The 16,635-nt window shown below is 45.8% G+C and overlaps 1 protein-coding gene across 1 annotated transcript in view; it reads left to right on the top strand.

The window, feature by feature from the left end:
• The window catches only part of KCNIP1 (potassium voltage-gated channel interacting protein 1), a 224,304-nt gene extending 220,666 nt beyond the window's left edge, over positions 1–3,638 (top strand). Inside the window, exons 7-8 of the mRNA XM_060006800.1 lie at positions 433–495; positions 2,801–3,638. Coding sequence (XP_059862783.1) covers positions 433–495; positions 2,801–2,848 — 111 coding nt within the window. The 3' untranslated portion in view covers positions 2,849–3,638. The remainder of the gene's footprint in view (positions 1–432; positions 496–2,800) is intronic.
• The last annotated feature ends 12,997 nt before the right edge of the window (positions 3,639–16,635 follow it).

The raw sequence follows: 16,635 nt of genomic DNA, 5'->3' as shown, positions 1-16,635 counted from the left end.
ACCTAGCAGGAGAGTATCAGAGAACATCAGAGCTCATTCTAGTCTAATCCTCTCACTTTGCAGATGGGAAAAGCAGAGGCTCAGAGAGGCTTAAAGATTCGCTCAAGGTCACACAGTAAGTGACAGAGACAGAAGTAGAACCTCTCATGTCCAGTGTTCTTTCTGCCAAATGGACAGGCTAGAAGTGAGACTGGGAAAGGCATGTTAGGGTGTCAGCAGAATAATCTGGTGATGAGAAGATGAGCATCTACAGCAAGTTTTTTAATTTGAAGGAAGCTCATGGGGGTCAAAGTGCTGTAACCAGGGCCTGGGTGGAGTTGTCTGGCCAGTGAAAGACCATCCTAATTCTCGGGGGAATGTTGGTTAACAGAAAGCAAGTTTTGGAATGCATATCACCAGATTCTTTAAAGTGCTTCTTGTTGGGTCTTTCAGAAAATGGACAAAAATAAAGATGGCATCGTGACTTTAGACGAATTTCTTGAATCCTGTCAGGAGGTAAGGAGAGATCTCGGGGCAGAAAACTTCTATATCTGGGAAAGGAAATCTGGGGCAGAAGGGAGAAAATGAGAAACCTGCAGTTTCTCAGATTAGAGCCACCACCATCACCATCACCAGCAACAACTCAGAATTTCAACAATCTCCACTCCTCGGACTGGTCTGTGGCTAGTCCTGGGTAAGCACAGGCTGAGCCACACAGACTAAGAAGGGGGATGTGAAAGCCCAGAGGGGATCTCTGTGAAACTAAAGACTTCCAAGTGGGCAACACTGTCATTTTTCAGTCTTCCTCTGGCTTGATGACCCACTCCCCAGACTACAAAGGGAGTAGCTGGAAAAAAAAATCTAAAGCTGCGATTCTTAAACCATAGTGTGCATAAGAATCGCCTGGGATGATTCTAAAAATGCCCATTTCCAGGCCTCAACCCAGAGACTCTAGATCTGGGACGGGGATCTAGAAATCTTCATGCTAACAAAAGTGTCCTGACCAATGCTTCTAAAACTTTAATGTGCAAACCAGCCTCCTTGAAGTTCTTGTTAAAATGCAGATTCCCATTCAGAAGGTCAAGGGTAATGTTGATGTTGCTAAAAGGATAAACTGGCCCCAGAGTCAGCCAGAGACTGAACTGGAAATAATTGCTTTCCTCTAATTTAGAAAAATGCATTTATACTCCTACCTTTTCTCAGAAAGGTGCACAGTTACTCTGAGTTCCAGCCAATAAGAACTGCAAATGCAAGAAAGCTGGGGAGACGTTATTAACATGTAGTGAGCACCTACCAAGTTTTAGGTGCATTTAGTAAACCTCACGTAATGTAAAAAACCCTGAGCAGTAGGGTCACTATATAGCCAAAATATTTAATAACTAGAGTAGACTGAGGATTGATCATTCTTAACTGACTTTGACCAATGCCCTGGAGCAGTGCCCTAAAGAACCCCTGCTAAAGTTGGTATTAACCTGTTAGTTGATGGACCTTTCGGTAGTCTAGGGGTTCTGGACCAGTTACCAGGTAGCCAGGTAGCTAGAGAGGCTCAGGTCAGAAGCTTTTTACCAACAGGATTAGAACCATTTCCACACTTTAATCATTATGAACTAGCTGAACATCAGTATTCATCATACCCATTTTAAAGAAAACGGAGGCACTGCAGGTTAAGAGATGTGGTTAACGCACAATAAGTGATAGAGATGGAACTTGAACTCCATCGTTCTAATTTTAAATACCACGCCCTAGTGTACCATGCTTTTTTGACTTTGCTTAACAGTTTTTTAATCAATTTAGTTTCTCACATTAGCAAGCAATATTGATTAATTAACTCCTTTTTCACAACCCACCCTATATGTAGATACTATGATCAATGCCATTGCACACACGAAGAAACTGAGGCACAGAGAAACTAAATACCTTGCCTAAGGTCACTCAGCTCGTAAGTGGCAGAGCCAGGATTAGAACCTAGGCAGCCTGACTTCCGAATCCATATACTTAACTGTCAGGCAATTATACCTCCCTGTTCTAGAAACTTTTAAAAGATTTCAAATACCCATAATCAACTTTGTTGATTTTCTCTACTTTAGGTCTGCTTTCTATTTCATTTATGTGTGCTCTAAATTATTTCCTTCCTTCTGCTTTTTTATTTTAATTCAATTTTTTAGGTTTTCTTTCTAGATTTTTGAGATGGAGGTTTAGAGCATTGATTTTCAACCATTCTTTTCTAATATATGCATTTAAAGGGCTACATTTTCCTCTGAGTACTGCTTTAGCTGAGTACTGCTTTAGCTCCCCAAAATGTTGATATGTCACATTTTCATTATATTTTAATTCAAAATATTTTTCTCTGACCCATGGAATTAGAAATGTGTTGTTTAATATCTAAATATTTGAGGATTTACCACATTCCATACTTACTCCTTAGAGAATATACAATAGAAAAATGTAAACTAGAATAGAATAAAAAAGAAAAAAAACCATGTGATCATCTCCATAGGTATAGAACAAGCATTTGATAAAAATGCAATTGCCCACAGCTTCTTAAAAGAAGTAGTCCTCACTTGTTTACTGGAAAATTTGTGGGGTTTTTTTTTCTGAATTCCTCTTTAAAGCCAGAGAAGGTGCTTCTCCCTTTGAACTTCTCACTTTCTAGGTCCCCACCTACCCCTTACTCCCTGCTTCTCATACCCTTGCAGAGTTCTTTCTGAATAGGAAACCCATTCTGCAGATTTGCTCTGGAGATTTGAGAAGTTACAGAGCTTCTCAGGGAGAAGCCTCAGAGAATTCTAACCATCCTCTTCTCCCCCTCCTCCCATCCCAGGATGACAACATCATGAGGTCCCTCCAGCTGTTCCAAAATGTCATGTAACTGTGAACACAGCCATTCGGCTCTCAGAGACGTTACTAAACAACCAACTTAACACCTTGATCGGCCCTCCTTCTGATTTTACACGCGGACTCTTGGGACAGAAACACATTTTGCACTTTGGAAGAATTCTCTGCAGAGACATTTTGGGGAACCCAGGATCACGTGGCTCAGTCTCTGATTGCCAGCTCTTCCTCCTCCCTCTTCTTGAGAGAGACAAGATGAAACCGGGTTTGTTTTGGAAGCATGCTCATCTCTTCGTACTGCTGCCCTATGGAAGGTCCCTCTGCTTGAGCTTCAACAGTAGTGCACATTTTTCTGTTTGCGTGCCCCAGGCTACTGCCTCCAAGTCCAGCAGACCTTGATGTATCTGGAAGCGAGATGACCTGAGCCAAATGCACATCAGCTTCTGATGGTCTCCCAAACCAATGTGCCTGTTTCTCTTTCTTTGGTGGGAAGAATGAGTATTATACAGAACAATTAGAATCTACTATGACTAGATTGGGAGAGCCAGCGCCTAACGTATGTAGGATAGGACTGAATTATTAAGCATGGCATTGTCTGATGACCCAAACTGCACATGTCCTTTGTTTCCAGAGGCAAGGACAATAATGCTCTCTCATATTAGCATCTATGCTGGTGGTACAAGTCCCTTAACATGCACAGGAAGGGAGCCAATGCCCAGTGGCCCATGCCTCCACTTCATCTCCTGCTAGAGCCCAGCACTGCATGACCCTCCCAGAAAGCCCAGGATGCCTGCAAATTGTTGTAATTTTATACCATCTTCTAATCAATAAACGGAACTATTTCTTACACTCTTAATCTTCATTTCATCCACGACATTGGGCAGAAGAGGTAAGCTGTTGAAAGGGAAGGCTAGCCTATTCCTTTGGCACCAGTTATTAGTGCCTACATTGTGCCAGGCACTATGCCAAGTAGCACATCACCCTCCCCTGCCCCCAAGCAAACATCCGACTCAAATGCGAATACTGTGACCATAAGCAAATGCAGCTTAAAAATGAGACTCTTCACAACACCCCCCTTCCAGAACAAGTGTCACTCCCAAGACCCTCTGGTATAGAAAGTCTGGAGCCTCACATGGTGTGGTTGGGGGTACAGAGATGAAGAGGTGGTCAGGACCCCCTGCTGAGGGACTTGGAGTCCAGGAGTGGATCAAGAGGCTTCAGCCTATAAACAGCAAATGATTGTTTATATTGGACACTGTGGGTCTTGGTTTCTTCATTTGACATCACATTAAAAAGATTAAGAGCTAACAGTGGCATTCTTGGAAGAAAAGCAATTTACAGAACCCCTGTTATGTGCCAAGGGCTGCACTAGGGGCTTATATGAATTATCTCATTTCACGGCAGAATGCTCTGGAAGGTAGAGTCTTCATTTTGCTGGTTTGCACACTGAAGCTCAGAGAAGTAAGGGAAACTGCCTAAGGTAGCGCAGCTCCATAGAGAGATTAAACTCTTCCCACTTTCTCCTAGAGCCTTCCTACTACGGGATTCTGCCTTGCCCCAAGGAACTGAGAGTACCTCCCACAAGTCTCATTCATCTCCAGTCAGCTCAGAGAGGCAAAGGCATTCTTTGAATCCAAACAGTAGAGGAGAAAACAGATATAGAGAAGGGAAAAGCCTCAGGTACCCGTGGATCACTAGCGAGAGCAGGTCATCACACCTCTGCATGGATGAAATATTCCCAATCGGATTGCCATTGGCTGCTGCTGCTTTATGGCTGGAAATTATAGAGGCCACAGCTCTGTTTCTCTATTTGAGCTTCCTGAGTGCAGCCATGTGGTCATCTAAGGCTGCTGGACATGTGGCTGGCCCCTAGCAAGGCATATACTTAGGTCCAAGCAGACGATCTATTCTTGTGACCTTTCCACTGTGGGGTGTGAACCTGCATCCCGAGGCTGTACAACGTTTAGGCCATGGTTCTCCACCCTGGCTGCATAGCATAATCACCTGGGGAACTTTGAAAAATGCCAACATCTGGGCCCCATCCCAGATCAATTGAAGTAGAATCTCTTGAGTGTAGAACCCAGGCATCAGAATTCCTTAGAAGCTGCCCACAAGATTGTAAAGTGCATAGAGAGCCACAATGGGGACCATACCCAGTGCTGGGAATGGAGCACAGGACCTGAACCATCCCCCTGGCTACAGTGATTGGTCCAGGCTAGGCTTGATACCTGTGCCAGTCCACACAGCATGAATCTCAAGACTTGCGCTGGGAACAATGGGGCAAAGATGCTCTCTCTCCTATTGGACATGAATGAGACAGCAGTCCTAGGACATGTTGGTAGTGATTTAGGAATTCTGAGAGGTTATCTGATAACCAAAGGGGAGAGAAACCAGAATCACAGAAGGCAAGGCAAAGAGGTTTTTTTAATAAAAAATTTAAAAATAAACCAGAAATTGATGAGACCATTGAGCTGCTAGATCAAGCTGTACCTGAACCTACACATACCTCTGACCTTTTCAGATGCCTTTGCTTGATGCCTATGTAAGATTTAGGCCAGTGTTTATCCACCAGGGCTTCATATCAAAATCACTTGGGGAGGCACACTTAGGGAAAATTTTCAAAGTACCAAATGCCTGGGCCTTATCCCAGGTTCTAAATCAGAATTTCTAGAGGTGGGGCCCTGAGCATCAATGTGCTTTAAAAGCTCCCCAGATGATTCCAGTGTACACCTAGAATGGAGAGCCCTGGCCCTAGAAGAGTGGAAGGGCTGCTGCCCTTCTCCCTGTCCTGGCCAGACCACAGGTAAGAAGCCCAATTCAGGGCTTCCCTGGTGGCGCAGTGGTTGGGAGTCCGCCTGCCAATGCAGGGGACACGGGTTCGTGCCCCGGTCTGGGAGGATCCCACGTGCCGTGGAGCGGCTGGGCCCGTGAGCCATGGCCGCTGAGCCTGTGCGTCCGGAGCCTGTGCTCCGCAACGGGAGAGGCCACAGCAGTGAGAGGCCCGCGTACCGCAAAAAAAAAAAAAAAAAAAAAAAAAAAAAAAAAAAAAAAAGAAGCCCAATTCAGTCCTCGGCACCCAATACTGAAAGGAAAATCAGCATCTGGAGATATTCAGAGAGAAATCAGAATGGAAGGAAGATTCAAAACTTGTCCTAAGATGAATAATCAACAGAAAGGAAGTTGGTTGTCCTGGTGAGGTAGGGAGAAAAGGACAACCTGTTGGAGCAACTGTAAGGATATGGGCCACCACTCATCAAAGCTTTTAATAAAGGAACAAGGAAAAAATAAATGCTGCAGTTTCCACAGAAGCACAGAAACAGAAAGAGGCCTGGGCTTTTGTGAATCCATGCATCCCTCAGCAACTGGGGTATTAAGAGAAATGAGGTTCTCAGCTTGGAACACCCTCCTCTTGGCCTCCTGGAGGGATCCTGCTCCTCCTGAATCATCCAACAAATTGTCACTATTTGTCCGTCATCGTGCCTGCTGATGGGGATTCAACCGTGTAGTAGATGACTTATCAGACACACTTGGCACTCACTGACTGCACAGGTGGACTCAACGCCTGCTGGCTGCAAATGCCTGTGACTTTTTGCCTGTCACTCTGACTGTCACAGACAGACTGTGGCCAAGATAGCCCCACTCTGTTTGTGGGCAGGGCAGGCAGGAAGAATCAGGTAGTTAGCACTTCCCAGGAGTAGCCCTTAGCCAATGACCAATGAGAGTTGGTGAATCAATACCCCAGAACCCTCTCCGCAGTAGGAAGAACTCTATACCTTCTCCCAGACTTCTCCACTGGGATTGAGCCCCAATCACCCACAATAGTAATCTGCTCAAAAGTACACCCCTTATTGACCTCTTTCTCTTCCCTGTCTCATTTCCTGCATTCTCCTACCATTGCTTCCTGGAATCCCCTCCCGGATAAACTACTTAATCCCACACGCTTGACCCAGGGCTGGATTCTAGAGGAACCTAACCTAAAACAAGTAATGAATAGGCCAGATATGTGTCCTGCTCTCATGAATCTTATTTTCTAATGGGAGGAAACAGAAAACAAATAAAATGATTTGGGGTAGTTAAAGTGGCATGAAGAGAACAAAAGTGTGATGTGATAGAAAATGACTGCGGTGACTTGGGAGGCTGCTTTAAACAGGGTGGGGAGGGAAGGCTCCTCCGAGCGGAGCTTGACGCGATCTCAGGGGTGTGGGGGGGGAGATCACCAGGCTTTTATACAAAATCTGGGCCTAGGCTTGCTGTGACTTCTTGCTCAGGCTTCTGAGATTCTATCTCTTGTTCCATTAAGGAAATCAGATCTGTTGTGGAAATGGAGAATCCCATCATGACCAATCCTGTGGTTCTCTAACATCCCATCTCTGAATAAATCCTCTGAGCAGAGGCCAGCAAGGCCCATTGGAGAGGCTTCCAGGAGGAAATGTAGATGGGACTGGGGACCACTGCTTGGCGCCAGGCTCTCTATGGTGAGATCCTACTTGAATCTCGCAGCAACCTTGTGAAGTAGGTATCCTAGGCACCTATTCTTCGGATGAAAAAAAGGATGCCCAGAGACACGGAGGAAACTGCCCACAACAGCTGGAAGTGGGCTTAAAAGCCTGCCAAACTCCAAAATCCATGCCCAGCTCCATTTCTTAGAGAACATGAAGACCTTCTCCACCTATTCCTAAAACTAGCTGTAATTATATACAAACACCAGAAGGTGTTAGAAAGCGGCTGTCGTGAAAACTAAAGCCATGAAAACAAGTCCATGAATTCAAGCCAAATTACTCTTCCTCTAAAGGGAAACATGCACAAAGATGCCCATATGGGTTTCTTAGAGGAGCTGAAATAAGTCCCTTCACATCAAAATAAGGCCCAATCTAATTGGCAGACCTCAACCACCTCTGCAAAAAACCCAGATCTTGAAGAGAAGGGGAAAACCTCAGGAGTAGCCAGCCCCACTGAGTGGACTTTTGATGACCCATGAGATTCTGACAGCTAACTGTACTCACAGTTGTAGAAATGGAGCACATGACCTAGTCTAGGCTAATCATTACCTCCCATGCCCCTGGTCACAGTGATTTGTTCAGGGGTAGGCTTAAGACTGAAGCCAGTGCAATCATCATGAATTTTAGGGTGTTTACAGAGAACGATGAAACAAAGTCCCTAGTTTTCCTGCTGGACATGAATGAAAAAGCACATAGCCCTGGAAGATAGAGGCAATCATTTTGTAACCTGCAGGAAAGTCAACCTATAGATGAACATAATACCACAGAAGTCAAGGCAGAGATGAAAACAAATGGACTTCTTGAGGATTTCACTGAACTGCTGGATCAAGCTTCACCTGAAACTACATGTCCTGCCAGTGTTTTGGTTGTATGTATCAATAAATTCATTCGTTGTTATTATTAATTTTTTTTTTGCTGTACACGGGCCTCTCACTGTTGTGGTCTCTCCCGTTGCGGAGCACAGGCTCCGGACGCGCAGGCTCAGCGGCCATGGCTCACGGGCCTAGCCACTCCGCGGCATGTGGGATCTTCCCAGACCGGGGCACGAACCCGTGTCCCCTGTATCGGCAGGCGAACTCTCAACCACTGCGCCACCAGGGAAGCCCCATTTGTTATTATTTAAGGCAGTTTGAGTTGAACCTCCTGTAACTTGCAACTTGACACTTGCTAACTGACCCCAGCCCCACTCCTTCATAAGACAGATGGAGCAAACAAAGCCCACAGCTACACAGATGGGTTGCAGCAAAGCTGGACTCAGAAACCCAGACTAGTGCCACATCCACTACACTGCTCTGCCACCTACTGATACTTTGCAACCATAATATAATACTAATATTAAATATCATTTACAGAACACTTATGTCATACTCTCATACATTTAATCCTCACTACCCTGAAATTAGTTCTGTTATTATTCCCATTTACTAATGAGGTTACTGAGAGATTAAATAACCTGACCATGATCAAATACCTAATAAGTCATAGAGTGATTTGAACCCAGGACTTTCTGACTGCTGCACTTAACCACTAAGACAGGAACTGCTAGGTTCAATGTGTATACAGAGCAAAGCAGACTAAAGAAATGAGTTGAAAACCAAAGAATATATACCCAGTGTGAAGGAGGAAACTATATCACAGCTTTAGGGACGGCTGCCATATTTTTGGAATTTGGGCCCTGTGTGTTAGACCTAACAATTTTTTCAAGTGAAGTTGAAAATCCGAATTTCTTTTTTTTTCCTTTATTATTTATTTATTTTGGCTCCATCAGGTCTTAGTTGCAGCACATGGGATCTTCGTTGAGGCATGCAGGACTTTTGGTTGCACACACGGGCTTCTGTCTAGTTGTGGCATGCAGGCTCCAGGGCGCGTGAGCTCTGTAGTTGTGGCACCGGGCTCCAGAGCACATGGGCTATGTAGTTTGTGGCACGCAGGCTCTCTAGTTGAGGCCTGCGAGCTCAGTAGTTGTGGCGCACGGACTTGGCTGCCCTGCGGCATGTGGGATCTTAATTCCCCGACCAGGGATCGAACCCTGGTCCCCTGCATTATAAGGCGGATTCTTTACCACTGGACCACGAGGGAAGTCCCTAAAATTCTGAATTTCTATACTCTGGCAAGTAGTTCAGTATTTTAAAAACACCAGGCAGACCAAACCAAACAAGGGTAAGATTGGGATTGAGCTTGGATTGGGCTCAGAGGTCATCAATTTGCAACCTCTGCCCTAAATTCTATGACCATTTTTCCCCACTAGAAAGTGGTGGTAATATACCAGGCTAATGCCAAATGTCCATCACAAGGTGAGTGGATAAACCAACTGCGGTGTATCCATCATACAATGGAATACAGCTCAGCAATAAAGAAAAATGAATTATTGATAGACATAACATGGATGACTCTCCAAATAATTATACTGATGAAAGAAGCCAGACAAAAAAGAATACATGCTGTATACATCCATTAATATAAAATTCTAGAAAACACAAACTAATCTATAGTGACAAGAAGCAGATGAGTGGTCGTCTGGGGCTGGGGAGGGTCAGTGTGGAGAGAAGGAGTGAGAGAGATCACCAAGGGGTGAGAGGAGACTTTTGGGGGTGATGGATGTATTTATTTTTTTGATTGTGTGATGATTTCATGAGTATATACATACATCAAAAATATTAAATTATACACTTTAAATATGTGTAGTTTATTGTATGTCAATTATATTTTACAGATTTTTTTAAAAATTGGTCTGGGGGGACTTCCCTGGTGGTCCAGGGGTTAAGACTCCATCCTTCCACTGCAGGGGCCACGGGTCCAATCCCTGGTCAGGGAAGTTGCACATGCCACACGGTGTGGCCAAAAAAAGAAAAAAATGTAAAAATTGGTCTGGGATCCCAGGCCACACCACCAACAGCTTTCATGGTTTACCTACCACTCTGGGACCTCCACTCCTCAAGAAGCACTTTACATGAACAAGCTTCATCATCTTACCTTCCCTGGTCTGTCTTCTGGCCACTTTGTTCCAGCCAAGTTTCTCCAGCTATATTACATCGCTCCCTACCCCCACCAGGAAGCCTGACAAATGCAGTCCACCGCTTCCACCCTCCTCCCAAAGCCCAAGTCAGGCCCCTTCTCCATACTAGAACACCCGAGGGGTGGCCAGGATTTTGTGGCAGAGGATTGGGAACTAAGAGTACCCAATCCTCCTGTCTCCTAGCCCCCCACTCCCTGCCCAGTCCAAGGAGCCAAAGGCCCTCACTGCCATGCTGACACAGAATAGGGGAGTGCTTGGGGAGAGATGGAGAAAGATGGACCATTGTGGATTCTATTGAAGAGAGCAACAGAGGCACTAAACCGGCTGCTAGAAAATAAGTAAAAGATGGAGAAAAGGAAGCAGAGAGGTGTACGGGGAGGCAGAGGAAGAATAAGATGAATGAGCTTATAAACTCCTTACATGATAAGTGTTAGCCCACTGTGATGGTTAATTTTATATGTTAACGTGGCTAAGCCATTGTACCCAGTTTCTGGTCAAACTCCCATCTAGATGTCGCTGTGAAGGTATTTTGTAGATGTGATTAACATTTAAATTTGAGTAAAACAGACTATCCTCCATAACTACTGGGCCTCCTCCCATCTGTTGAAAGCCTTAAGAGAAAAGACTAAAGTCCCCTGGGAAGAAGGCATTCTGCCTCCAGAGAGGCAGAATAATTTTGGTTAACTAAGAAGGAACTATGAAAAGGGATTATTTGATGAGCGGCCAGAGCATGGAGTAAAGGGAGAGGGCTAGTCTCTCTTGCACACCTCCTCCATGCCGAGCACCTCTGTACAGCGCCTCATTTAGTATCATAACAATCCTCTGCGATAGGAATAAAAATAATATCTCCATTTTCCAGATGGGAGGGGCTCAGCGAAGTGAAATCAGGGGCCCAAGGTCACTGCTAGTAATTAATGGATACAGAATTTAATAATGATGATAATGGCCATAACAACGTTTAGCCATTCTAAACGCCTAATGTAAGTCATTTCACAAAGAGTCATTCTGTGCTCGCCCCCGACCTGGCCACCTCTGACTCCAGCAGCACCCCCATACTGCTGTTCACGCAAAGGGGATGGCACCCCTGAGGATTCTAGTAGTCTGGAAGGCTTCCCAGCAGAGGTGGGACCTGGAGAGGCCACAGGCAGGAGGAGGGGACCCCAAGTCAGGGACGGGTGTCAGGAAGCCAGGGATGTTTAAAGGATCACGGACAGGCCAAGATGGGGACGGTGAGGAGTCAGGCTGGGGCTACCAGGGGGATGGCCTCAGATGCCATGCTGGGGGAAGGGGCTTTCTCTGGAGGTGGCAGAGAGCCACAGGGCTCCGAGGAAGATGGAGATGCAGGCAGGAATGGAGCTGAAGAGAGGGTGTCTCCAGAGGCCGAAGAGGGACCAGCTCTGGGAGGGATGGTGGGGACCTCAGTGAATTTGACCAAAACCATGGGGAGTGAGTGGCGGCTGAGTGGACCAAGGAACTAATGACCGGGAAGGGCCAGTGTGAGCCCCTGGAGGACAATGCAGAGGACGTGGTGAGCGATGGGAGATGCGGAACGAAGATGAGGCCGCCGGTGTGACTCGGAAGCACTCCCTAGCCCACGTAGGGTGAGTGGAACACGGGAGGCCTTGGCCAGCTGGGTGCGCGCGGCGGTGCTGCTCGCCATGCGCCGCTAGATGGAGCAGACGCCCCTCCAAACGAGCCGCGGGACCCTCAGCCTGGGCCTCACCATGAGGTCCAGGAGCCGAGGCGGTGCTCAGCTGCCGCGAGGGGGAGGATGCGCCCCACCGCCCCTAACCTCAGCGCCTGGGCACGCAGGGGGCCCCGTGCTTGCAAGGGCCCGGCGCTTAGTGTCCCGCTCCGCAGCCACCGCCTTGAAAGGGAACCCACATTTATGATTGCTCTGAGTCCTGCACATCAGGCAGCAGGTCCCACCCTGCTTTCCCTTTAGAGCACTTTCACAGGGTGACTCATTTATCCCGCCCACACAGCAGTGAGGTAAGGATATGGTCCCACTTCACAGACCAAGAAGCCAAGGCTCAGAGAAGTGATGAGACCTGTCCAAGATCACACCCGGTTGGTGGTGGTGCCCGCTGGAAGCGGCATCTTTGACTTCCAAGTACAGCGTCCTTTCCCGCCCACATCAGAGACTGCCCTCTGCAGGCACCGGATGCAGACAAAGGCCTCGGCCCACTGCCTCCTTCAGGCCCATCTGGTGCTCTGAGGCTGAAGTGGGGCTGGGATGAAGGGGCCAGGAATAGCGATGTCCCCAGAGTCTCCATTTCTTCTGGTGATTGAAAGATCCTAGGCAGCCTGAAGGAAAAGGTAATCTTCCCAGCCCAGGACTTGTTAGTCCTGGCTTCAGCCTCCACGACAGACAGCCACAGACTTGGGCATCAGAAGGACCTGCCCGTTGGCAGGGTGTGCAGAATGGAGTAGAAGGTCTGGCTTCCCAGTGAGTGAGACAGCCCAGAGCTGGAATCCTTTCTCCAGCATGCCCTAAGCATCTGGCCCCTCTGAACCTTGCTTTCATCAAAAGTAAATGAGAAAAAATTCTCAGGGTTGCTGTCACTATTAAACATTTCAGGTGCCTGGCAAGTTGCAGGTACTCAGTAAATCTTCCTTTATTTACTTTTGGGTTTTGTCAGGAAAGCAGCTGGGTTATCTGCCCCGGAATCTTCCCCTTAGGGAATAAAGTATTCTCAGGGGTGGGAGAGAGAGGTCTCCAAGATAGTTGGAGGGCCAAGGGCTGAGGGCCCGAAAACTGTGAGAAATGTGGTCTAACAAGCCACACCAGAAGGGAGTCACTAACTGTGGGTTTGGAGAGAGGCCTGCACAGTGCCTTCCTGCTGGTAGAGGCTGCAGGAAAGCAAGAGGGGAGAGGGAAGGAAGAAAACAACAAAATGATAATGATACTCATACTACCCCCTCATGGGTGTACCATCCTGGGCTGGTTTCAAAACCTTTTCTGGTCCACATTGCTTGCTCTGATTCTCCCCCCCAGCTCCCCTGAGAAGCCAACAGGGCACTCACCGCCCCCAGTTTACAAATGAGTGACTTGCCCAAGGTCAGGGGGGCGACACAAAGACTTGACCCAGTCTTCTGATTTTTGATTCAGGGTTCACCCCAGTAGTGCAGAGTCAGACCCTCCAGGCCATGGGGTGAAGAGGCAGAAAAGGCAGAACAACCTCTTTGCTCTGCCAGACCCACAAAGCTAGGAGTGGGTGCTGGGCTTGGGAATTGGGAACTGAAGAACAGAATATTCTCCTGATTCCAGGGACTGTGACTTCCTTAGAGTCCAGGCTGAACCAGGATGAAAGGTTGTCCCGGAGTCCTTGGAGACAGACAGGCTTGGGCTCCAACCCCACCGCTGCGATGTACTTGCTATGTGACCTCAGGTAAGTGATTATACCTCTCTGAACCTCTGTTTCCTCATTTATAAAGCAGGGAGGATAAAACTTAACTCACAAGCTTAGAATGTTGTGGGGGAAAGCAAGCGGGTTTTATAGCCAGTCAGACTGGGTTCAGATTCCAGCTCTGCCATTTATTAGCTGTATGATCTTAAGCAAGTGTCTTCACCTCCATAAGCCTCAGTTTCCTCATCTGAAAAATGGGGATGTTAAGACCACCTGCCTAAGGTTGTTGTAAAGATGAAATGAGATAATAGCTATAGACCACTAGACACTTTGCCTGGTCTATTGTAGGGGTCAATAACGTTAATCTCCCCTGGTGAGAAGGCGGGGAAACGCTGCTGCATTTCACTCCAGAGGCCACCCCAGGACCAGGCCTGGTGCCTGCTCGCAGAGCAGTCAGCTCAGAAGCATTCCTGCTGTCAGCAGGCAGCTTCTCGGGAAAGAGCTGACATTCACAGAGAGCAGGACATTAACCAGGCAACATTAACAATGGAACGACTGTGAATTATTTGAAATATGGATCTTAAAGACAGAAACCTTTCATCCTAAGATCTCAGAATGAGGAGACCTTCAAGATGGCAGAGTAGTAAGATGTGGAAATCACCTTCCTCCCCACAAATACATCAGAAATACATCTACTGTGGAACAACTCCTACAGAACACCTACTGAACAGTGGCAGAAGACCTCAGACTTCCCAAAAGCCGTGTGGCTGACAGGGTCTTGGTGCTCTGGCCAGGTGTCAGGCCTGTGCCTCAGAGGTGGGAGAGCCGAGTTCAGGACATTGGTCCACCAGAGACCTCCCAGCTCCATGTAATATCAAACAGCAAAAGCTCTCCAAGAGATCTCCATCTCAAAGCTAAGACCCAGCTCCACTCAACGACCAGCAAGCTCCAGTGCTAGACACCCTGTGCCAAACAACTAGCAAGACAGGAACACAACCCCACCCATTAGCAGAGAGGCTGCCTAAAATCATAATACACACCACCGGACAAAGTCCTGCCCACCAGAAAGACAAGATCCCGCCTCATCCACCAGAACACAGGCACCAGTCCCCTCCAACAGGAAGGCTACACAACCCACTGAAACAACTTTAGCCACTGGGGGCAGACACCAAAAACAACGGGAACTACGAACGTGCAGCCTGAGAAAAGGAGACCCCAAACACATAAGGTAAGCAAAATGAGAAGACAGAGAAACACACAGCAGATGAAGGAACAAGGCAAAAACCCGCCAAACCAAACAAATGAAGAGGAAATGGGCAGTCTGCCTGAAAAAGAATTCAGAGTAATGATAGTAAAGATGATCCAAAATCTTAGAGATAGAATGGAGAAAATACAAGACACATTTAACAAGGACTTAGAAGAATGAAAGAGCAAACAGTGATGAACAACACAATAAATGAAATTAAAAATTCTCTAGAAGGAATCAATAGCAGAATAACTGAGGCAGAAGAACAGATGTGACCTACAAGATAAAATAGTGGAAATAACTACTGCAGAGAAGAATAAAGAAAAAAGAATAAAAGGAATTGAGGACACCCTCAGAGACCACTGGGACAACATTAAATGCACCAACATTCAAATTATAGGGGTCCCAGAACAAGAAGAGAAAAAGAAAGGGACTGAGAAAATATTTGAACAGATTATAGTTGAAAACTTCCCTACTATGGGAAAGGAAATAGTCAATCAAGTCCAGGAAGCACACAGAGCCCCATACAGAATAAATCCAAGGAAAAACACGCCAAGACACATATTAATCAAATGATCAAAAATTAAATACAAAGAAAAAATATTAAAAGCAGCAAAGGAAAAACAACAAATAACATACAAGGGAATCCCCATAAGGTTAACAGCTGATCTTTCAGCAGAAACTCTGCAAGCCAGAAGGGAGTGGCAGGACATATTTAAAGTGATGAAGGAGAAAAACCTACAACCAAGATTACTCTACCCAGCAAGGATCTCATTCAGATTTGATGGAGAAATTAAAACCTTTACAGACAAGCAAAAGCTAAGAGAATTCAGCACCACCAAACCAGCTTTACAACAAATGCTAAAGGAACTTCTCTAGGCAGGGAACATAAGAGAAGGAAAAGACCTACAATAACAAACCCAAAACAATTAAGAAAATTGTAATAGGAACATATATTACTATAACTACCTTAAATGTAAGTGGATTAAATTTTCCAAACGAAAAACACAGACTGGCTGAATGGATACAAAAATAAGACCCATATATATGCTGTCTACAAGAGACCCACTTCAGACCTAGGGACACATACAGACTGAAAGTGAGGGGATGGAAAAAGATATTCCATGCAAATGGAAATCAAAAGAAAGCTGGAGTAGCAATTCTCATATCAGATAAAATAGACTTTAAAATAAAGACTATTACAAGAGACAAGGAAGGACAGACACTACATAATGATCAAGGGATCAATCCAAGAAGAAGATATAACAATTGTAAATACTTATGCACTCAACATAGGAGCACCTCAATACATAAGGCAAATGCTAACAGCCATAAAAGGGGAAATCGACAGTAACACATTCATAGTAGGGGACTTTAACACCCCACTTTCACCAATGGACAGATCATCCAAAATGAAAATAAATAAGGAAACACAAGCTTTAAATGATATATTAAACAAGATGGACTTAATTGATATTTATAGGACATTCCATCTAAAAACAACAGAATACACTTTCTTCTCAAGTGCTCATGGAATATTCTCCAGGATAGATCATATCTTGGGTCACAAATCAAGCCTTGGTAAATTTAAGAAAATTGAAATCATATCAAGTATCTTTTCTGACCACAGCACTATGAGACTAGATATCAATTACAGGAAAAAATCTATAAAAAATACAAACACATGGAGGCTAAACAATATGCTACTAAATA

The sequence above is a fragment of the Delphinus delphis genome, chromosome 3 (genome assembly GCF_949987515.2).
Source record: "Delphinus delphis chromosome 3, mDelDel1.2, whole genome shotgun sequence".
Taxonomy (NCBI): domain Eukaryota; kingdom Metazoa; phylum Chordata; class Mammalia; order Artiodactyla; family Delphinidae; genus Delphinus; species Delphinus delphis.
The sequence above is the reverse complement of the archived record's forward strand: the minus strand, read 5'-3'. Positions and strand labels throughout refer to the sequence as shown.